Raw genomic sequence first — 21,933 nt, 5'->3', positions numbered from 1 at the left:
TCGGCACCATGGCCAACATTAGTTCATCCCCAGTCCATCCCAAACGTCCGCTTGTAGAAGTACAGCAGAGGATTTGCTGCCTTGATCGTCGGGCTCAGCAAAGAACCTGACACCGAAGCATTGGTCTGAGGGGTAATAGATACGGGTTGTGATGACCGTTCTGTCGTTCACGAACACTTCCAATACGTTGTGATCAAAGAAGGCATGAACTTTGAGGGCTTCTTCGACCTCTTCTTCATTATCCAGGTAAGTAAAAAGAGTGTGTGGAGCTGACTCCCGCCCATGATTTATTTCTTGACCAACTGGGGGTCGGTCAATGGTGAATGTCTCACTATAAGAGTCCCAAGCAAGCGTTGTACAATGTTCGAAATCTAGATCAATGCATTGTCAGTAAGCTGACGGAACCTGAGAAGAATACTTTCACTCACCAGCGCTGTGTATAATCTCAATACCCACCCGTTTACATGATTGGTGCACAGAAAACTCAGTCTGGAGCTCCCATCTATTTGTTCTCAGCGGCAAGTAGGTCGTAGGGACCGAGACCACTCGAGCTGTCAAGGGTGACTTGGCAAGGTGGCCAGTTTTAGCTTTCTGTCGAAGACGAGACAGTCGCGAGTCCGGGCTGATCCCCAGTGTATGAAGGGTGAATGCACCTCCTAAAGACTTGATCAACTCGATTGATGTTATTGATTCCAGCGGCGAGCAGCGTGCTTTCGTGACATTATCTATTGTCCGAAGTGTCGTCACTCGAGGCAACGACATCACACCACTCCATCCCTGGCGATGACGGAGACTGTCAGGAAGGTCATCCTCCGTCACCCAACCATAAACAATTCGCTGAGATGTCTCGGGATCCCAAAATGAGTTCGCCGCATATAAACAGCCATGATCAAAGAATCCAGCGAAACCATGGGTTGTGAGCGCATCGCTGGCATTTGCGTTTGCCAATGACTTGATAGACATCCACATAAGACCTCTTGGGTCACGTTTATGGCGAGCTTCTCCGGCGTTTCGACTTGTTACCTCCGGGCGCAAACAACCTTCAACACCCATGACGACAAAGTCACGGGAATTGCCAGAGTCGTTTGTCAATGTCATTAGGTTTGCAACCTCCCAATTGACGCCAAAATCACCAGACCATCGTGAAGGATGGAAATTGAGGCCGACATTGACCAAAGAACCGATATACTTCCATTGCCGAAGATCATCCGGCTGGACAGTATAAACGAAAACTGCGGGGCATTGACCCTTGACACCACCGGAAATGAATCCATACAGGTGAGACCGTGAGTCTGAGTCATTTGTATGTTCTCTTGCCCAAGTGGTAAGAAAAGGATCTCTCCAACCGATGACGGGAAGGTTTTCAGGTGGTCCCGAGAGAATCGGATTGCAGTCCTGGCGTTCCCATGTCTTCCCGCCATTGATCGAGACGGCCAGACTCAAAGACTCGCAGCCCGTGGTATAGGGTAGCGTGTGGTGAATCGGAAGATGACTGACAGATGTGTAGAGGACCGTCATAGCCCCGGCCTCTCCATGAATACTTGTTGCCTGTAAACAACCAGTGAAAACACCACACTTGTCATACTCCGTCAACGGAGCTAAAGCGGGCGTCGGGGATACATCCCACGAAACAAGATCGATTGAAGTAGCATGACCCCAGGACATGTTGCCCCAATCATTGCCAAATGGATTCCATTGGAAGAAAGCGTGGTAGAGGCCTGTGGCAGGGTCGTATCCCAGACCACAGGGATCATTCATCCAGCCATTCGGGGCGCTCAGATGATAAAATGGCTTCAATGATGCTTTCGAAATCTGCTGCGCATGGTCTTCCAGAGACGATCGCAAATGCTTCTCTCCAAGTAGTTGATCGATCTCTGGCGAGCTCAGAACTGCAGACATACTGAACCCGTTCGGCTGTGAATTTTGGGGGAGGACGTGGTGTACTTCGGACGAATCTTAAATACCCGGCACTGATATTACGACTTATATCCCTGCGCTTGAGGTTAGCAATAAGGAGACTACTCGGAGAAACCCATGGCACTATCACCAACTAATGGATAAAAAAAATCAGTTTGACTGGATGATGGAGAGGTCATGGAGTTTGTTCCGTTCCGGCACTTAGTCGGGGATGTGCTCGGCATCATTCCAACGGATTATTGTCGGCGAAATTCGAAATTGACACTTGACTAAAACCCCAGGATCGGCACGAGTTCGATTGCGGAGCCCCGCTATTATGCATCTTCAGATTGTACTACTGTCGATATGAATATATTTCTATCATCGATACTTGGTGGCATGATTGGGTTGCTGCTCTGGGAAACCTCGGCGAAACTCGTCTTAGTAACCTGTGTCTCAGACCTTGCGGCAAAAAAGGAAAACATGGGGAAAATCCCATCATCTCAACCTGTGGGGACATCCTACCACCTTCTGTCATGACATAAAAACAATTGGACTGGGTAGGTATAATTAAGCCCGCCATGAAGGCGGAGTCCATGATGTCAATAGACTCTCCAGTTGCCCTGCTCTTGCACTGGATCTCCACACTTCGCAGGGCCATGTCTACCGACAAAGAAAGAATCCCTTCAGCCGAGATCGAACATGTCGATCGGAATCATCACCAGAAAGGCACAATCAATACGCTTCTGGTGGTTGCCTGTATAGTATTTGGTGCTGCATCATTTATGTTTGGATATGACGATAAAGTCATCTCGCCCATGATTGCATTGCCAGCATTCGTGAGTCACGCATAGCCTCAATCAGGCAGCCTTTTCTGAGACTGATCGTCTTCCAGATTGATAAGTTTCAAGGTGGTGATGATCTCGCCGGTAGCCTTGTTCTGACAGCTCGTAACCAGAACTTGGTGATTTCCGTTCCATTGGTGGGCGATGTCGTTGGGAGTCTTTGTGCCCCTTTGTTGACCTTTCACCTGGGGCGAAAATGGCCTTTGGTGGCATCCTACACGCTATCTCTAGGTGGCAGCTTACTCCAAGTCTTTGCGCCGAATCTTGGAGCCTTTGTAGCTGGCCGAGCTGTGAATGGCGTAGCAATTGGCATTGCTATTGCCACCGCCCCTCTATACCTCTCCGAGGTAAGAAACTGTCCACGAATACACCTAGGACCACGTATTAATTCTGGCAGGTGGTCCCCGCTTCTATTCGAGGAAGATGTGTCAGCTCTATCAATATCCTGAATCTTATAGCCGGAGTGATCGGCACCGTTGTGGTCTGGGGCACTAAGAAAATTGGTGGCCATTTGTCCTATCAAATCCCACTAGCTATACAGTGTGTTATTCCTGTTATTCTGCTCGTCCTGACCATACCACTCCCCGAAAGCCCAGAATGGCTTGTATCAAAGGGGAATATGGAACAGGCGCGATATAACCTACGAAAATTGCGCGGCTTCAGCGATGAAAAGGTAGAAGAAGAGCTCCTACTCATGGAATTGTGCGAAAGAAATAATTGTGAGATGCGATCTGATGTCAAGTTCTGGCATATCTTCCGTCGAGATCACCTCCGACGAACTTTGGTGGCAGGGTCATTCTATTCCCTGAATCAAATCTCCGGTATCATCCTTTCCACAACCTATACGACCGTTTTCCTCACCGAAATCGGAGCCTCAAATACATTTACATTGACTATCATTGCATCCTGCTGTACCCTGGCTGGCACTCTTGCAGCCCCACTGGTGATCGACCGTGCGGGCCGACGCCCCACGGCATTTATCGGCATGGGCATTCTCTTCGTGATTGATGTCATAGCCGGTGGCCTTGCCTTTGACACTGGAAACACGAGCTCCATTGTTGCCATTGCAGCGTTGGGTTTTATTTTCAACTTTTTCTGGGCCTCATCTTTCTACTCCTTGTCCAACGTGATGCCTTCTGAGATGGCCACTACCAAGCTCCGTCACTACGTTATGTCCTACACCATTGCCTGCCAGGGAATTACAGCTGTGATCACCACTCTTGTCGTCCCTCGGCTTACATCTGCTGATGCGGCGGATCTTGGAGCCAAGACATACCTCGTCTTTGCAGGATGCATGGCTGCCATCATCGTCTTCACGTACTTCCTCATGCCGGAGACACGAGGCCGCACATTTGCGGAAATTGATGAGATATACGCAGCCAAGGTTCCCGCGTGGAAATGGCGGTCATACCAGACTACCTCAGAAGCGAGAACAGGGGCATCGAACATATCCAGTGAGAAGATGTTGAGAAGAGAGAGAAGTTAGAACGATACATAATATGAACAAACTCAGCAAGCACGATATCGGTGACACGTGATGATACGGTATCCGATGTCGGCGTAGATGAACATTTTAACAGCGCAGTCATCAGTACAAGCATTGATACAAGGCCAAGATCTATAATTATAAGTAATTGACGGCATTTTCAAGGAATCATTAAACCATAAACTCATCTCTTTTGTCTGTAGTATTTGCAGTTGGCAGTTAACTTTCGTATACTTGGAGATCCACCCCGCCATGAGCTCATACCTAGAGATGATCTTTATACATTACATACAACCACCAGACTTGATCGAAGGCGATACGAAGAAGCACAAGAGTTAAAATCCGAGCTTTATATATCTTAAGCTTTCCAATTGTTTCAATATTGTAAATGGTAAATACCTCGCAACCATTTCAATGCATACCTTGAGCATACCCCGCCATTTTCGCCAAAAGATATGAATAAGACTGCAGTAGCCAAAGTGATAGCCTCGAGGAGACTCCGGAGATTCAATGCAATAGAGGAGAAATCATGATAATTAACAGTCAAAAATTAATTGACAAAAAACTTCGGGATTACTCATAACTCTCAGTTATCACTCTGACTCGACGGCGATGACTCTTAAGGTTGATCCACCTTGCGGTCCACTCGCGAATCTTTTTTTTTCTCTCGTTTCCTTTCTTACAGATATACCCATACCCTCACATTCCAAAACCGATCATAAAAAATGCCTTCTCGGCAAGAAGTCTCCTACTTTGGAGCTGGCCCAGCTCCTCTGCCCACCTCCGTCGTCGAGGCTGGTGCCAAAGCCTTCGTCAACTTCAACGATTGCGGTCTCGGTCTCGGTGAGATCTCCCACCGTTCCTCCGCCGCCAACAAGATCCTCGATGACGCCAAAGCCAACCTCACCACTCTCCTCGACATCCCCGACAACTATGAGATTCTTTTCATGCAAGCCGGTGGCAGTGGCGAGTTCAGTGCCGTCGTCCAAAACCTCGTCCCCGTCTGGATTGAGCGTCGCCGTCGCCGCGCCGAAGCCGATGTGCTAAAGGCCAACCCCGGTGCCGAGAAGGCTCAGGTGGATGAATTGGTATTCCAGAGACTGCAAAAGGAGGTTGACGAGGAATTGAAGCTGGATTACCTGGTTACCGGTTCTTGGTCGCTTAAGGCTTCGCAGGAAGCCGCCCGCCTGGTGGGCTCCAAGTACGTCAATGTTGCTCTGGACGCCCGGAAAGCCAACGGTGGAAAGTTCGGTACTATTCCCGCAGAGGAGACTTGGTCATTGACTCCCACCAAGAAGGAAGGTGGAAAGGGCTCCGCATTTGTCTACTTCTGTGACAACGAGACCGTGGATGGAGTGGAGTTCCAGCAGTTCCCCAAGTCATTGGAGGCTCAGGGTCAAGATGAGGAAGATGAGCGTCTGGTCGTTGCCGACATGAGCTCCAACTTTATCAGCCGAAAGGTTGATGTCAGCAAATATGCCGTGATCTTCGTGAGTGCATCCAAAGTGGAAAATCAGACCGGGCAAGCTTGACTAATCCAATTCGATAGGGCGGCGCGCAAAAGAATATCGGTGTCACTGGCATCACTCTCGCCATTGTTCGCAAGGATCTGCTCCCCCCTCACACTGCCACTCCTCCTCCTGCTCTCCTGCACCGTTTGAACATTGGTGGTCTGCCCGGCCCTGTCGTGCTGGACTATGCTACCATCGCCAAGAACAACTCCCTTTACAACACCCTCCCCATCTTCAATCTTTGGATCGCTGGCCAGGTGATGGCCGACTTGGTGGGTGTGTTCGGTGCCCAAAAGGTTAGTGGACAGGAAGAGATCGCCAAGCAAAAGGCAGACCTCATCTATGGAGCCCTGGACAAGTACCCGCAAGTGTACCAGGTTGTTCCCGACAAGAGCATTCGCAGCCGCATGAACATTTGCTTCCGTGTTCACGGTGGGGATGATGCCAAGGAGAAGGAGTTCCTGGCTGGTGCCGAGAAGCGACTGCTTCAGGGCCTGAAGGGTCACCGTAGCGTTGGCGGTATGCGGGCCAGTAACTACAATGCCGTTCCTCTCGAGAATGTGCAGAAGCTGGCCAAGTACCTTGAGGATTTCGCCACAAGCAACTAGACTACCCTGGTGCCAATTTTATTGACTTATGAACGGATCAACCTGAGCATTCGAAGCGGACAAATAACGGGTCATTGGAGTGAGACGCCCAAGCCTCATGGAAAAGCTTTTCACTATTCAACATAACTCCCCAATATATGGTATATACTTGTATGCCAGAAACAAAACATAATGATACAGATGATGAAACCTTGAACAAGTGCTCATAGCTTCCATACGGCCCAATCCTTTAGATCGAGTTCTTTAATCACACCCTGAACTGGACCCTGGAGTTCTTGTCCTTGAGCCCAAACCTTTGGACCTGCCATATAGCCTATGAATCCCTCGGGACCTGATACCAAGATCATTTTCTTCCGAAGCGAGCCGTCCGAACCACTAGACTTCACAGCTTCGAAGATGTCATCCTTCCTGATAAATCGATTTTCCTCGTCCAGATAATAGTCCACCTTAACCTGGCCTGGATACTGTGACTTGAGAGCCTCAAGTTCTTTCACAATGAGCGATGCCGTCTCTCCGGGTGCTGATGCTGGTGCTGCCTGCTCAGGAGCGACGGTCATGGAACCAAACCATGGGAACCAGGATCCGCGGGACGGCAGAATCCTGGGCGTATCACTCACGCCCCCAAGGCAATCTTCTTTCAATCGATTAGCCCAGAGGATGTGAATCTTGGGCCGGGAATCATCATTGCGGCGGCTCAGAAGCGAGTGCCCAGCCTGCAAAGCAGGTGCGATTCCAGTCCCTCCAGCGATGAAAACGATCTCCTTCGTCTCTTCAGGGATAACACACTCGATTTGTGGCCCTCGCATTTCAATATCCGCTCCTATACTCAGGGTATGCAGGTATCGGGAAACCTCTCCGAACGGATCTTTCCGTATAAAGAATTGCAGATATCCTTCATTCTCCTCGTCCACGGTCAATGTTGTCGCGGATGTCGTAGGCAGAGGTGTATAATCGCGGCCGATTTGTAGTTGGGGTTGCTTGAACATCACACTCCATACACCAATGCGCCATGCATTTTCGTAGACGTCGTAGTTGCTACCACTAGGATATCGCGGTCGGAGGGTGAACAGGCTGCTTGTCGCCGAGACCGGTTCTCTGGAGACGAGGCTGTATTTGGTGAATGTCTCTTCATTCAGAGTCGTCGATCCAGGGCCTTGTGATCGAACATAGGCGCCAGCGCCAGCAGCTGTGGCGGTCACGAAGAGAACCCCCAACCAGCGATTTTTCCGAGAAGCAGTCGCAGAGGTGTTCGAAGAGGCAGTGGAAGCATAACGGCGAGGTCGAATTGCATGCTGAATGGCTCTGCAGCTGCAGCGCTGAGAGGGGAGTACCGACTTCATGGGTGGTTTAGATCTCAACAATTGAAAAGCGCGGGGATTTGGCGCAAAGGGGAATCCGATTGGGCGATCGTTTCCCCGAATGAACTGCACCCCTTGGCAACACTTGCAATCTCCCACACCCACTCTCTCTCCCTTTTTTCATATACACATTCGAGACGTTCTTTCGAGGATATGGAGAGATCTGTCTTCTAACCAACCCAGTCGAATAGCGTTCGGCCTTGAAATCGGATCGCATCACGCCCCCCAACCATCTACAACAAAGGAAACACAAACAGAGAGAGAGAGAGAGAGAGAGAGAGAGAGAGAGAGAGAAAAGAGGATGTCGAACACGTTCGCTTATGAGACCAGAAATGGCAACCTCAGCGCTCCACGAGATTCACTAGAACTGGCTTCACTCGCTTCGTCCTCCCCCGACTCGGTGGGCGGTTCCTCACGATCATCATCCCCCGACGGCATCTCGTCATCGCGCAAGCTCTCGCTCGAGGACGAGGATCCTCTGGCCGGCCCTGCAGGAGATGGTTTCCTAGAATCAGGCCATCAACGGGGTCTCCGGTCGTATTCGATTTCCTCCGCATTCGATTTTGGTGGCAACCTCTTCCCACTTTCGCAAACACAAGGTGGCTATGCTCCGTTAGGCACCCCGGCGTTGGATCGCCAAGGCCAGGATGGGTCATTGGAGCGAAATAAGACTTTAACGTACCTGAATGGTCTGTCGCTCATTGTTGGTCTGATTATTGGCTCTGGAATTTTCTCGTCGCCCAGTCAGGTCAACGCCAATGCTGGGTCTCCGGGCGCCGCACTCATTGTTTGGGCCGTGGCGGGTGTGCTCGCCTGGACGGGGGCTGCTAGCTATGCGGAGCTAGGAGGCGCAATACCATTGAACGGTGGTGCGCAGGTCTACTTGTCGAAGATCTTTGGGGACCTCATGGGCTTCCTCTTCACTTGGTGCGCAGTCTTAGTTCTGAAGCCGGGGTCAGCAGCGATCATTGCTATTATCTTCGGAGAATATGTTGTACGAGGATTTGTCGGTGCGGATGTGGTTATGGGCAACCCGTGGGTCAACAAGGGTGTTGCGCTTGGAGGATTGGTGCTTGTGACGCTATTCAACTGCATCTCGACCAAAATTGCGACTCGTATCGGCGATCTCCTCATGTTCTTCAAGTTTGTCGCTCTCCTGTTCGTGACCGTGACTGGCATTGTGGTCGCTATCACGGGCTTTTCCGCCAAAGGCGAGGCCAATGAAGAATGGAAAACACACGGCTGGTTCGAGGGCACCAACACCGAGATCTCTGATTTTGCCGTGGCGCTGTATGCGGGCCTGTGGGCTTTTGATGGCTGGGATAATGTAAGATGCCCTTTGCTAACCGAATTGACCTGTCCGCTAACCCTTTCAAGACCAACTATGTGACTGGCGAGTTCAAGAACCCGAATCGGGATCTACCTCGGGTCATACATACCGCGATGCCATTGGTCATTCTCTCTTACCTGATGGCCAACGTCGCCTATTTCCTCGTCCTCCCCCATGCCACCATTGAAGCCAGCAACACCGTCGCGGTACAGTTTGGTAGTGAAGTGTTCGGTTCCGTTGGAGGACTCGTGCTGGCGCTCGTTGTGTCAGCCAGTTGTTTCGGTGCCCTCAATGCAACCACCTTCACCAGTGGTCGACTGGTCTATGCAGCCGGCAAGGAAGGCTATCTTCCCTCGATCTTTGGTCGCATTGGCTTCTCCAGCTCCGCTTCGCAGGGACCTCCTGCTGGCAGCCGTCTTCGCAGCCGCTCCTGGGCCCGCAAGTCGATTTCCCGTGTCCTGGGCGATGATGCGCGACTCGGCTACACCCCCATCAATGCCATGGCCTTCAATGCGGTCTTGACTGGAATCTACATTGTCGTGGGCGAGTTCGGTACCCTAGTCACCTTCTATGGGGTTGCCGGATATACATTTTATTTCCTGACTGTGTTGGGCCTGATCGTGCTGCGCATTCGGGAACCGCATCTGGAGCGCCCTTACCGTACCTGGATCACCACGCCCCTGATTTTCTGCTGTGTGAGTCTGTTCCTCCTCAGCCGTGCCGTCATTGCCGAGCCTCTTCAAACTCTCATCGTGGTGGGATTCATCCTCACTGGTATCCCGGTCTACTATTGGCGCATCTACCAGCGGGATGGACGAACTGGGATCTCATGGAAGTTTTGGACATGGCGCTCTCGGTAAATGTCCCCTTGGCTCTTATGATATTTTGATACCTATGCATATACATCCGGGTGTATGGTGACCGATGGATTTTCTGTATTATTTTTCTTGTGCCGCAATTCTTGGATTCTTGCACAGCCTGTGAATGGCGTACGACGTGATGACGGTGGTTTCTGAGAGTCTTCTTATTTGTTTTATTACTGTGCATCCTGGTAGCAGGAATCAGACCCCATAGATCCTCAAAATATAATCATTAATCTGGATTTGGCGATAGAAATGATCTCAAGCTCTGGTCCAATCACGATCTAAGGCGACCAGCTTGGAATTGTTCCAAGCTTCCGCGTGAACAGGATCCAGTCATCTGCGGAACAATGTTTCATCCAATCATTCTAGATGCGGTTACACCACAAGTCCATTCAGCTGTCCTTGCTAGGTTTAGGCGTCTATACGGCATTCCTTAGGAAGGATGCTGTGTCTCCCGAGAGCAAGGAAGGCCTTATAATAATAACCAGCTCGAGGTTAGATCCCATCTTGATGATGATTCTAGAGGACTCCGAGTGAGTCTACTACCTCGTATTGACTCGGGTGAGGACCAGCATCTAGAATATCTCCCGGCTTGTGTGACCTGGTCCACATTCTGCTTTAGGCCATAGGTCTGTTATAGGTACTTGTATATAGGAACGGATCTCTGAGTCAATACCTCGGGCCAGTGGGAGATTCTACGAAGGAAATGCACATCAGCAAACCGTCAAGCCTCAAAGACGTGAAACTAAACATAGATCAGATTATGAAGAACAACGTGGTAGAAGCAGCAATGTGGCTTCAAAATGGCCCCCACGCTATATTGTGGCGGCGGTTAGCAGCACCGTTGGGCCTACACAGTGAATCCAACCTCTTTCGCCCCCAACACGCAGGACCATCTTAAAGACACATGGAAGATGCAGGGGCGCAACGTGGAAAATTATCTTATTTTTATTTATAGTTGCGGCTGTAGTTTATCCTGCGATGACATCGTTTTCCTAAGCTCTTGTACCGAGGTTTTCCTTAGCTTGTCTATTCTTAGCTATAATCTGACTGGTCTTCCACTTAATCCCACGCTAGTTCACTCTCGCCCCGACATTCAATAATCATTTGTGATTAGCATAACTGTTCATTGATAAGCCGTATTGTAAAAACTCGTTACAGGCCCATCAGCCGAATCATGTTTCATGTTTCAAAGCCAAGGAGTTCCAGCTGAACATGAATAATATACGACATGGCTGCGCATGTCACCTTACATTAATAATGCGGAAAAGGCAAAAAAAAAAAAAAGGCCCCGATCGACTAAGATGGGGTCATCTTAGCAATTTACGCGCTCAGCTTCAAGGTAGTAGAGACCTTGTCTTTTTTTATACTTCTGACTTCTGCACTCTGAATCATGGTTTCGGACTCCCGCAACCGGGTACTTGCTACATAGATCTGACTCGGGTTTCTATCTACCTTCACAAAGGAAATCAATTAATAAATGATTATAATCAAACCCTCGTGAGACTCTCTGCCCTGAGTCAGACATTTTTCCAGGGGTTCGTCTAGAACATTGCCCGAATTGGGGTTAATGAAGATTCTGGCCTGATTGAGAGCAAGTATAAATATAAGGCCATGCGATCAACCTGAGCTATGGTCTCTACTCTATTCACAGCTCAGATCTATACAGTCAAACCTAACTTGGTGTCATCCAAACTATATATCTATATATCTCTATATCTATACAAACAACCGCATCCTCCATCTATACTACTCAACAACCACAAACACTTCAAATACTTGAAGAGATTCTTCTCTTCACTTCCTCATTTTCACCTCCAAAACAAATCTCAATCTCAGTCTCAACCTCAACAATGGGTCGTGGTGGATATAACTCGCCTGCTGGCAAGTCCGATGAGACTCCCGCGCCACCAGCCAAATGAACCCTCGCTACGTCCTACAAGCAACCGGTCATCGCAACTCCTCACAGCAACACAAACAATCACAACACATGGCTCACTACTGAGCCGGCATACTCTTGAACAATCTCTCAATGCGTCAACGAATTTGAATCTCCGGTCGTGCCTTGTGGACGCAGAACCGGCAAAAATTGATCAACCCGCCCCTCCACAGAGCGGGCAACATGGCCAGAGCTGTGGACATCTTCGCCCGTGCCTATTCCACCGCATATGGGCGGGTAGATCATCTTACGAAGGAAATGTACACCAATGAATCATGTTAGAGTCCGTAGGGCAACCTTAGAGGCCGGAAATGGTATAGAATCGATGGATTGTATTATAGACTGAATGGGACAAGTCGATCTTTAGTTAGAATGTTTGTATAGAGTTAGATTGTTTTGTCGTTCCCGGAATCTAAGTATTTTCTTGAGCTACATGAGCCTTGTCTCGACTAAAGTAGGAAGCATTGAAACAATCCAGGAAGAGAATATGCGCAGATATATACATCTATCAGTGCTCTCCGATGGGTAAGCATGAGAATGAGAACACAGGAATAGAGTGCGGAGTACCGAACACAAGATGCGATTTGGTGGGTCTATCGATCATGAACCATGCCGCATGTTCATGACCAATAGAGCGTGACAGAGGGTAAGAAAAAGAGAATTATTTACAAGGGAGAGAGCCCACAAGTCCACAAGTCAGGCGGGTATGCGAAGGTGCCCTCGACCGAGCCAAAAGAGAAACGAAAAAGAAGAGGGACAAAAAAATGACACATGAGAACGGATGGAAAAGAAAAAACAATGGTATCATGACACCATGCTTGGCTCATCACAGATAAGTAAAAGGAAATGTGAAGGAGTGGGAAAGGGTATTATACAGTCGAGGGTATGGGAGGTTTTGATGCAAAGTATGAGGGTGAGAAGACAAGAAAAAGATTCTGAGCGGGCATGAAGAATCTATCAAACATTAGATTATGGGGAGTAATGAGACTAGGTCTCAATCCGATAATTCAATCGGGTGTTCGGGGGAACCATCATGAGGTTCTGGTGATGAGGGCTCATGCTGCTCCGAGATCACAATAGAAGGTGGTTCTGCGGGAGGGCTTGGTAGTGGATCTTCGGGGCCGAGGGAATCCGTTTGTGAGGGAGATGAAGGTTCGGGGACCGTTGACAGACCGCCATCTGCACTGTCTTTGCTTCCAGTAGTGGCTCCATTACGTCGTCGCATGCGACGGTTGCGCCGCTCCTCGTCGGCACTCTCTCTTCGTCGTCGTTGGCGTTCGCCACTGGCGTCAGAGTTGCTTCTCAATCCCATGAGCATGCTAGCTGCACGGTCCGCAACGTCTTCGCCTTCGGAGATTTGAGCCTCCTTGGCGCCCTCTTCTCCTTCGGCAACTGGAGGGCTCAACAGACCGTTTTCATCAGTCTTGGCTTCGCCTTCAGCAGGCTGATCAGTGGCCGCATCGCCTTCTTCGGCACCAGATGTGCCGGGCGGGTGCTGGCCAGAAGCCACACGAACCTGGTGGCGTTCCTTGAGACGAGCACGACGGCGACGATCGCGCTGATCTTTGGCCTGAGGCGCAGCAGCACGCAACTTCTCCAGTAACGAGTCCATCGCACCACTTGTGGCGGGGGAGTTCGGGATTTCGGCGGGAGCAGCGCCATTGGCAAGATTGACATTGATCCGCTTGCGAGCGAGAGACGCTTCGGTGCGCTTCCGAGCCTCCTCGAGGCCAATATTCTTCTCTCGTGATTTTTTCCACTCAAGCAAGAATGAAGCCAATTTAGCGAAGAAGTCTCGCCGTGCGTTTTCGTCCGTGTTGTCTTCGCCGTAGAATACCATGATATCATCATAGGACTTGACCATCTCGTCTAGGTAAATCTGCATTTGTTCAGCCTTGCGGCGAGCGTCCTTCATGCTTCGCTGGACGACCTGGCTGACGCGGTCCTGGGGATGGAACTTCTTCGGATCACTCAGGTTGCCCGCATCCAAACTGGATTGGACGTTCTTGATATTGCTGATGTACTTCTTGGCATCGGTGCACAATTGGTCAACGCTGACCTTCTGAAGGCCAACCACACCGCTGATCTCCTCGAAGAAGCTCTCCCACTCGGGATACTGGTTGCGAACGATACGCTCGACTAGGTCGGCGAAGGTGGTCTCGTTCTTGTCATCCTTAACCATGCCCAAGCGAGCGAGCGAACTGAGCTTGAAACCCTGGGCCTGTTTGTTGGCGTCGTTCATAAAATTTCCAATATCCAAGATAAGACCAAGGACGTTCATCAGAGCAACGGAATCCCGCAAAGATTCGCTGGCATTGACAACATCCTGCAGCCTAGTCGAGATGTATTCATACTCGTGCTCAAAGGTCCGAGTCAGTGCAAGAGCCCGCATTCTCGCTTTCCAATAGTGGTTCAGCTCATAGGAAGTAGCCAGATAGATCTGATCCTCACGCGTGAGCTCAGTAGGATCTTGCTCACGCTCAGAACTGGCAGCACCCGGGACAGTCCAGTCCTGACTATACGGCGCCATCAACTTTGCAACGTTCTCCGGGATACTGCACATCTCTTCTCTTTGCAGGAAATCCATGACCACCATGTTATCCAAGATATCTCGGTCACAGTGGATGATCATGCGAACCACGTCATCGGGAGGAAATTGTGAGAATTTCGAAAGAGCAATCTGGAAATTCTTGGACAGGTCGTTGGAAATAATCTGCTTCTTGTCCTTGCGTTTTTTGGCTGCAGTGCTGGCCCCAAAGATCTTGGTCTCTTTCGCCATGAACAGCCGCTCAACCTCGTCCAATACACCTTTCTTGGCTAGATCGGTATACTTCTCTTCTTTGTCCTCGGCTGTTGGGGCGTGGCCAGCCCAAACAGTCACTTGGGGAGTATCCACCTTGTCCCAGTGCAAGGCCTTGAGCTTCTTCTTAGGACGAATAAAAGGCATATGAGTGGCACCAGGAACTGGATCTCCGGCCATGTAGTTGGGTCTCCAACCAGCACCCAGGGGAGCACTGGGCGGGGGCGGAGGGGGAGGTGCGAAGCCCTTGGCTCCGGGAGCCGGGGGAGGCGGCGGCGGACCACCGATAGCTCCTCCTGGGGGAGGTGGAGGAGGAGGTCCACGAATGGCCCCTCCTGGGGGAGGCGGAGGAGGAAGTCCAGATAATCCTCCTGGGGGAGGCGGAGGAGGAAGTCCAGATAATCCTCCTGGAGGAGGTGGAGGAGGGATGCCAGAAGCACCTCCCGGAGGAGGGGGAGGGGGAGGAAGTCCCGGTTTGGCACCGCCGGGGGGAGGAGGAGGCGGCGGGACGGAAATTCCCTTTGCACCACCTGGCGGAGGTGGAGGTGGTATAGAAACGCCTCCCGGGGGCGGCGGAGGTGGAGGAATTGCAATCGCTGCGCCACCAGGTGGTGGTGGTGGAGGAGGAGGAGGAGGTGGTGGTGGGGGCATTGCCTTTTTGTCCAAGTCCGCCTTGTCCTCGGATCTGGGTGCTTCTGTAGGGGTAATATCGCCGCCGGCGGCATCCTCGATGTCTGCAGTACCTGTTGCCTCGGAATCCTCGTCGTACTTGGGCACCTTGAGAGCTAGCTCGCCCAATAAACCAGTCGCCTGTGCAGGGTTCAGACGTCGCTGGAAACCCATCATACCACGAGACTGGTCTTGCGCTGCCTCGTCACCCTCCTCCATGATGGTCGGCACTGCACCATCGGGATGCTGATCCATCTCAGGCACATGGCTTCGCTTGCGGTAGACAGATCCCAGGGAGCCTGAGTCCATAGTGCGACGGGTTTGCTCAGCAAATTCCTCGCTAGCATCCGCACTACCATCCATCCGCTCACGGAGCTCACGCAGTCGGTCCGATGGGCCGTTATCAAGTTGACCCCAGACCTTGCCCTCAAGCTTGAACTGGGTCTTGGTTCTCTCTAGCTGGCGCTCCAGGCGTTCCATGAGACGTTCCCGATCCATAATTCCAGGCATCTGCGATGGATCGGCTTCGCCTGTCTGGTTAAGCTTCCGAGCGTTTGACGCAGCGATGTCTTGGGCATCCCGAAGCATCAGATACAGCTCTCGAGTTTCTAGTTCATTGCGTTGCAATTCTTGGGCACGTAGCCGTTGAACCTCTCCTACCTCGGCTTTCATCGACTCGTTTTGACGTGTCTGAAGTTCGATAATACTAGTTTGTTCCTCAATCTGCTTCTGCAATTTCTTGACGAGACCATCCGCACCGAGCTCTATCTGTGCTCTCATCTCATCGCGCTCGGCGATGGCTGCCTCGGCGATTTGGCGAGCCTCCAGCGACTCATCGTACACTCGCCTTGCCTCAGCATCTGTATGGAGTCGATCCAAAAGGCTTTGCACGGTGAAATTCAGTCCCTGGCGTAAGTCAAGGTCGGGAAGCCTGCGGTCCATAGCAACATAGCTCATCATGGCATCTACGAGCTGGAACATGCGTAGGCCCTCTTCACCAGAATTCTCCCGGATGAGAAGCATGTGCTGCATGGCCGACAAAAAGTAGTCATGAGACCGAGTGCCGTTGATCTTTGTTGCGATGGCATCCGCTATCTGAAGAGGGTCGCTCATATCCTTGACCTCGCCCTCAACACTGTCCTTCATGCTGCTCCCCTCCCGTTGGAGCAGATCTTCATAATCGATAGCCTCATTTTCACGGAAGCGTTCGATCTGCTTGTCAATTGCCTCATATTGGAAACCTTCCATCTTCGTCAAAAGACGTACGATTCCACATGATGTGAATTGGGCACGAATATGACACCGCAATTGCAGGTCAGTCTCAGCACCATCCACCAGCATGTTAATGAGCATCATCGTCGAGACAGCATACTCCATTAGGAGATTCTCCATGCCAATGCCTCCACTGCGGTACTCCTCGCTGGCGCCGACCAAACTTCCCATTTTACCACGACCATCGATGGTGACCTCCACGATTCGCATCCAGGCATCGAACCGGCCGGTTTCGTTGTGGTCGTGTTTGACCTTGTCCATGGCCTGGAGGACCTTCCGGTGGCCTTCTCCATCGGCCCAGTGGGACAGGAACGTGAGGACTTCGCTGACAAGCTTCCGAGTGTTGAGACGAGGGGATGATAGAGAGCTGACAAGGGCAACAAGCACACCCTGGTGCACAAGCGCATCATCCGCACCATATTTGTTATTCATGAGACCTTTCAAACATTTGGCGATATCATATTCTCGATCAAGGTCCTTGTCGCCCGTCGGGGGAGCTGGGACCGGGCCAGATGCTTTTCGTCGATTGATTTTTTGAAGAACATTTGTCAGAGCAACTTGACCCTGAGCTTCAACAAAAGCTTTCACCCAGCTGATCGGTTGGGTTCGCAGACTGACACTTAAACTTGCAAGTTGCTTGGAAGTAATTGTGTCGTCCATAACCTTCTTCACATACCACTCTGGGCTTCCTTCTTCGTCAGCACGCTCCAAGAGGCCCGACAATCCATCATGTCCGTGAGTTTGACGGGCATTTTGCCTTCTCTTCTGTTCTCCTTGTAATTCCGTCAATCGATCCTGGTGAACCAAAGTCCACTTTTTCGAGGCAGGATAAGATAGCATTTGTCGCTTGGCCTGTTCAGGAAGATTCTGCCAGCCTCGTTTATTCATAAGTTCCAGAAACAGCTGGTCCACTATACGATCGTCTCTTGGCCGAGTCAGGTATTGATCAGATGGCCGGGGTACGGCTGCGGGAATATTCTGCGAGGCTTGCGAAGCTTGCCAGGCAGACTGCGCATTGGACAATCGGCCGGCACTTCCACTGGGGGCAATTGCATTGCGATCACTTGAATGCGACGGCGTGAGCGTGCGGCCAGAGCCATCGGAATTAGAGAAGTAGTTGGAACCGCGGGTATTAGAAGAATGAGATGAATATAAGCTGGCTTGGTCGAGTGATGTTCGGGAGTTCGACGAAGAATCAATGGAGGAATTGTGACTCAAGCCGTTATTGGCACTTGAGCTGCCTGGGCGTCCCCATTGTTGATATCTAGTCCCGCGATCGCCTGATGCACTGCTTGTCATAGTTGTGTTCGACCCATGTGGAGGCGGGCGAGGACCAGAGGGATGCGATGACGACCCATTTGGCGCAGAAGTGGAGGTCCATACGGGGTATTGATGATAGTCGCCGCCAGTCTTGCCAATGTGGTTAGGTGAGGGTTCTTGACGGGATTCAGGTCGGGTGTTGTCGATGGGGATGGGCGTTCTTGTGTCGGAGGGAAGACTTTCAAAGGGAATAGAAGTGATGACACCAGCAGTGGACGACATGATGCTTGGGTCGAGATCATGGGTCATGTCGACAGACTGGATTGAAGAGCGCTTTGAATAGCGGGACGAGCGAGAGCCGGCGGCGCTGCCCGGCGGGGCCAGGCTGTCGTAGGAACCTCCATACCCATCGTAGCGATCATCCGGTGCCTTGTCTTTGTACAGTTTCCTCCCAAAAAAGCTTTTTCCGGCCGAGGTCTGCCTGGACTTGTCGGCATTCGCGGGCATGTTGGTGAGAGTGTGAAGTGGCAGAGCGCAGCATCAAGGGCGCCCCTCGCACACTATCCAGAGGTCACGCGCAGTTGTTTCAACTCGAATATGTAGCGTCGTCGCGGGGGCGGGTCGCCAAAGATTTGGTGAGCGAAGACCAGAACATTCACAAAAGTTCGAGGTGGTTTCTGTTTTTGTCCCTCCCTTGGGCTTCCGTTAGTATACCCGCTTTGGTTGTTATGGAGCTCGCGCCGATACGAATTGTTGAAAATAAAGCAACCGTGGGGTGGGGGGAGGTATCTCACTGAGCAAGAGTAAAAAGGGGAGGGGAAACCGAAACTTGCAGGTATGCACCAGGCGAGTCTAGGGTCGATCAAAGCACGGGCACCTTTAATTGCAGATTAGGGGATTCATCTCATTTGGCATATTAGGGGCTTAGTTGCGGGCTTAGTCACCTGTCACTTCGGACAAACTCCCCGACCGGAGATCACGTGGTATCATGTGATGGCTGTGGGGAAAGTCGATTTCCATACGCGTCACGCGTATTCTGATTCCTTTCTATAGAATTTTTGATTTCTTATTCTCTGGGTAAACGTAACAACCGAATGCTATCATATCTCACTCAATTATCATTGGTTACTGAGGGGATAGAGTCCATTGTTTCGCGGGGTTTCTTCGATCTTCGGGAGGATCTACTTAGTCCCCCCTGATACCAAACCGTTCGGTAAACATCTCCGCTATCTTATCCCCGAGGCCAGGTGAGGACTCAACCAAGGATTCCTCACAGTGCCAAAATAAACACAAGAAAATTCCAAAGGGGTTGTTAATTTACCACCATGGGTTCTGCATCAAGATTTGCAAAGGTTGGTCATGCTTCTGATATCTCCGAGGCCCTTTCCCGTCGAATTGCGGCGTCGTCATCTCTCCCGAAGGCAGCCATTCGAACAAATGAACTGACCACACTGCTTCTTTACAGACCATTCTTGTGCCTGCATCAATTGCGTTGTCGGTCTACTTGCTCTTCTCATTTCTGATTATTCCGTTCTTCCGACGTTACCACCAACGCTACTCCCAATACCTCCCTTTACATACTATCTCTGCGCACACCCTTTCGCTCCGGGATCGCGTGGCCGACGCAATTATGCGCTTCTTTCTTCCGTCATCATGGCGACGCGGAGCACACTTGGATGACCATGAAAATATCGATATTGACGATGACGAAGGGGAGCTCATGGTCGGCATGGGCATGGACGCGGCCCGCCGGGAAGCCTTGGATCGTCACCGCAGTACCACTACGGATACCCAATCTCGGCTCAGTCGAGAGCTAGAGGAAGGGTTTATGGATGATAGCGACAACGAAGACAGTGAAAGAGACAGTGCAGAAAATCGACATTAAAGTTTCATCTCGGGCCTGTTGTTTTGTTTAAGGCTTTCCGGTCATGGGCGGCGTTTTCTTCTCCATTTGTATAACTAGCGACTCTTGAAATCTTCAAGATATGCATATATCCTCTCATATAGATTTGAAATCATTTTCTTGGCTTGGACCATAGAAAATTGGTCTTCACAGCTTGCAGGCCAGTATATTGTTCACTACTTGGCAGGAGACATGCAACATCATTTCAAAGTAAGTAGGAGGGCAGTGGGAGCCACTGGAATGCCCAGGGAAGGTTCAAGCCAAATGTGAAATCGGTGTAGACCAAATAAAGCACCCAAGGGATCCACCACCCTTCTAGCCGGCTTTGCCCTAGGAGCTGTCAATCCGTTGAGATCGACAGTGTCGTAGGCCCCACTCGATGATCACTGGAGGCGACCGATTATTCTTACGTGAGCAGAAGAAAGTCAAGAATTCTACAAGGACAAAGAGATCTGATGAAAGATATGTGATTTCATTGGTATCATAAATGCTAAATTTTCAGCATTACCTATGCCTTCAGAAGGGCAAGGTGGAAAAGATATAACAATCGAAGAAAAGAAACCATCGCGCGTCAAACCAAAGGGGTCCTTTTTGTTCCCATGCAAGCACAGTCAAACAATTTACTTGCGCTGACCGTAAGCCTTGGTGGCGTAATCACCCTTGTGAACGATCAGGTCCTGAGGGCGGTAGTCCTCACGACCGGAGAAGTAGCTCTCCAGGATGTCCTTGGTACCGTTGGCGTAACGAACCTGGGCATCGATAGAGGTACCGGACATGTGGGGAACCATGGCGTTACCACCGCCCCAGGGGTGCTCAGCGTAGCGGAGAGGGTGGTCCTTGGGGGCGGGCTGGGGGAACCAGACGTCACCACCGTATCCGCGGAGGTGGCCGGACTTGAGGGCCTCGGCAACATCCTCCTTGACAACAATAGCACCACGGGCAGTGTTGACGAGCCAAGCACCTAATTGTGTTAGCAATCATGAACTATGGCCGGAATTATCTCATTGGTAACTTACCAGGCTTCATCTTGGAGATCAACTCCTTGTTGAACAGACCACGGGTCTTCTCGTGCAGAGGGCAGTTGATGGTGACAACATCGCACTGAGCGAGCATCTCCTCGAGGTTGTCAACGCGACGGCAGCCAATCTCCTTCTCGACCTCGGGGCTCAGGGGCTGGTAATCGTAGTAGAGAAGCTCCTTGCAGTCGAAGGGCTTCAGACGGCGGAGCACACGCTCACCGATACGGCCGACAGCGACGGTACCGACAACCTTGCCCTCCAGGTCGTACTCATTCTTGGCGACGGCAGCGACGTTCCAGTCACCGTTGCGGATCTGGTCGTGGGCGGGAACGAAGTTGCGGACCAAGAGGAGGATGGTCATGACAACGTGCTCAGCAACGGAGACAACGTTGGAACCAGTGACCTCGGCGACGGTAATACCACCGTTGGTCTTGTTGGCGGCGTTGAGGTCAACGTGGTCGGAGCCAATACCGGCAGTGACGGCAAGCTTCAGCTTCTTGGCCTTGGCCAGACGCTCAGCAGTGAGGTATCCAGGGTGGAAGCTATTCAGGTATTAGCGGATACAGCACAACTGTGTAGATTGCGGGGTGGCGAACGGAGTAGTGATGATGACCTCGGCGTCAACCAGCTCCTTGTCGAAGGTAGAGTCCTCGCCCTCCTTGTCAGAGGTGGTCACCAGAGTGTGACCAGCATCCTCGAGCCACTTGCGGATACCGAGCTCATTCTCAGTGGTACCCAAAAGAGCGGGCTGCTGCTTGGAGTGCTCGCCACCCTAGAAGCGAATTAGCAATTTATATTTGAAGAATGGATAAATCATCATTGACTTACGTCGTATAGAACCAAAAGAACTTTACCCTGAAGGGAGGCAGATGCGGTTAGCGTACGTGCATTGGCAAAAGCACCAGTCGGCCTCGCAAAGTGATTGGTGGCGGTAGGCTTAAAAGCCCCCGAGAGCAATTGAGTGGCAGGCCGTCGCAATTGACGGGAAAGGGATCGAATAAATACCATTTTGAAGAGTGTTTAAATTAAAATTGATTGAAATGTGTAGGAAAGAGATATCTGGTGAGGAAGTCAGCGAATGCATTTATATGCTTAATGACCATCAAAGTTGAGTCGATGAAGTCAGAGTGGTTGGAGTAAACCGGCTGCTGAGAAGCGGGGAGAGTGGGGAAGC

At 50.9% G+C, this 21,933-nt stretch overlaps 8 protein-coding genes across 8 annotated transcripts; 4 read left to right on the top strand and 4 right to left on the bottom strand.

The window, feature by feature from the left end:
- Positions 1 to 18: 18 nt before the first annotated feature.
- Positions 19 to 1,899, bottom strand: N7503_003707 (glycoside hydrolase family 32 protein; the record flags this gene model as incomplete). Its single annotated transcript, XM_057063254.1, has 2 exons — positions 19 to 371; positions 429 to 1,899. The coding sequence occupies 2 exons, from the start codon at positions 1,897 to 1,899 to the stop codon at positions 19 to 21; spliced, it is 1,824 nt and encodes a 607-aa protein (XP_056924169.1).
- A 656-nt stretch (positions 1,900 to 2,555) lies between these two features.
- N7503_003706 (uncharacterized protein) lies at positions 2,556 to 4,227 on the top strand (the record flags this gene model as incomplete). The annotated part of the gene is made up of 3 exons (XM_057063253.1): positions 2,556 to 2,735; positions 2,792 to 3,088; positions 3,139 to 4,227. 3 exons carry the CDS (start codon positions 2,556 to 2,558, stop codon positions 4,225 to 4,227), a joined length of 1,566 nt encoding a protein of 521 aa, XP_056924168.1.
- Positions 4,228 to 4,912: 685 nt separating this feature from the next.
- Positions 4,913 to 6,346, top strand: N7503_003705 (O-phospho-L-serine:2-oxoglutarate transaminase; the record flags this gene model as incomplete). Its single annotated transcript, XM_057063252.1, has 2 exons — positions 4,913 to 5,717; positions 5,777 to 6,346. The coding sequence occupies exons 1-2, from the start codon at positions 4,953 to 4,955 to the stop codon at positions 6,344 to 6,346; spliced, it is 1,335 nt and encodes a 444-aa protein (XP_056924167.1). The 5' UTR covers positions 4,913 to 4,952.
- A 203-nt stretch (positions 6,347 to 6,549) lies between these two features.
- Positions 6,550 to 7,686, bottom strand: N7503_003704 (cytochrome b5 reductase family protein; the record flags this gene model as incomplete). The annotated part of the gene is made up of 1 exon (XM_057063251.1): positions 6,550 to 7,686. The coding sequence occupies one exon, from the start codon at positions 7,684 to 7,686 to the stop codon at positions 6,550 to 6,552; it is 1,137 nt and encodes a 378-aa protein (XP_056924166.1).
- A 319-nt stretch (positions 7,687 to 8,005) lies between these two features.
- On the top strand, positions 8,006 to 9,894 carry N7503_003703 (putative amino acid transporter; the record flags this gene model as incomplete). Its single annotated transcript, XM_057063250.1, has 2 exons — positions 8,006 to 9,031; positions 9,082 to 9,894. The coding sequence occupies 2 exons, from the start codon at positions 8,006 to 8,008 to the stop codon at positions 9,892 to 9,894; spliced, it is 1,839 nt and encodes a 612-aa protein (XP_056924165.1).
- Positions 9,895 to 12,830: 2,936 nt separating this feature from the next.
- On the bottom strand, positions 12,831 to 18,344 carry N7503_003702 (formin sepA; the record flags this gene model as incomplete). Its single annotated transcript, XM_057063249.1, has 1 exon — positions 12,831 to 18,344. One exon carries the CDS (start codon positions 18,342 to 18,344, stop codon positions 12,831 to 12,833), a length of 5,514 nt encoding a protein of 1,837 aa, XP_056924164.1.
- Positions 18,345 to 19,162: 818 nt separating this feature from the next.
- N7503_003701 (uncharacterized protein) lies at positions 19,163 to 19,722 on the top strand (the record flags this gene model as incomplete). Its single annotated transcript, XM_057063248.1, has 2 exons — positions 19,163 to 19,189; positions 19,303 to 19,722. 2 exons carry the CDS (start codon positions 19,163 to 19,165, stop codon positions 19,720 to 19,722), a joined length of 447 nt encoding a protein of 148 aa, XP_056924163.1.
- A 638-nt stretch (positions 19,723 to 20,360) lies between these two features.
- fdh (formate dehydrogenase (NAD+) FDH1) lies at positions 20,361 to 21,767 on the bottom strand (the record flags this gene model as incomplete). The annotated part of the gene is made up of 5 exons (XM_057063247.1): positions 20,361 to 20,701; positions 20,757 to 21,301; positions 21,356 to 21,531; positions 21,588 to 21,614; positions 21,765 to 21,767. 5 exons carry the CDS (start codon positions 21,765 to 21,767, stop codon positions 20,361 to 20,363), a joined length of 1,092 nt encoding a protein of 363 aa, XP_056924162.1.
- Positions 21,768 to 21,933: the final 166 nt, after the last annotated feature.

This window comes from Penicillium pulvis (genome assembly GCF_028828015.1).
Source record: "Penicillium pulvis strain IBT 33274 chromosome Unknown contig_1_segment0_segment0, whole genome shotgun sequence".
Lineage (NCBI taxonomy): Eukaryota > Fungi > Ascomycota > Eurotiomycetes > Eurotiales > Aspergillaceae > Penicillium > Penicillium pulvis.
Note: the sequence above shows the minus strand (reverse complement) of the source record. Positions and strands in the feature narration are given on the sequence as shown.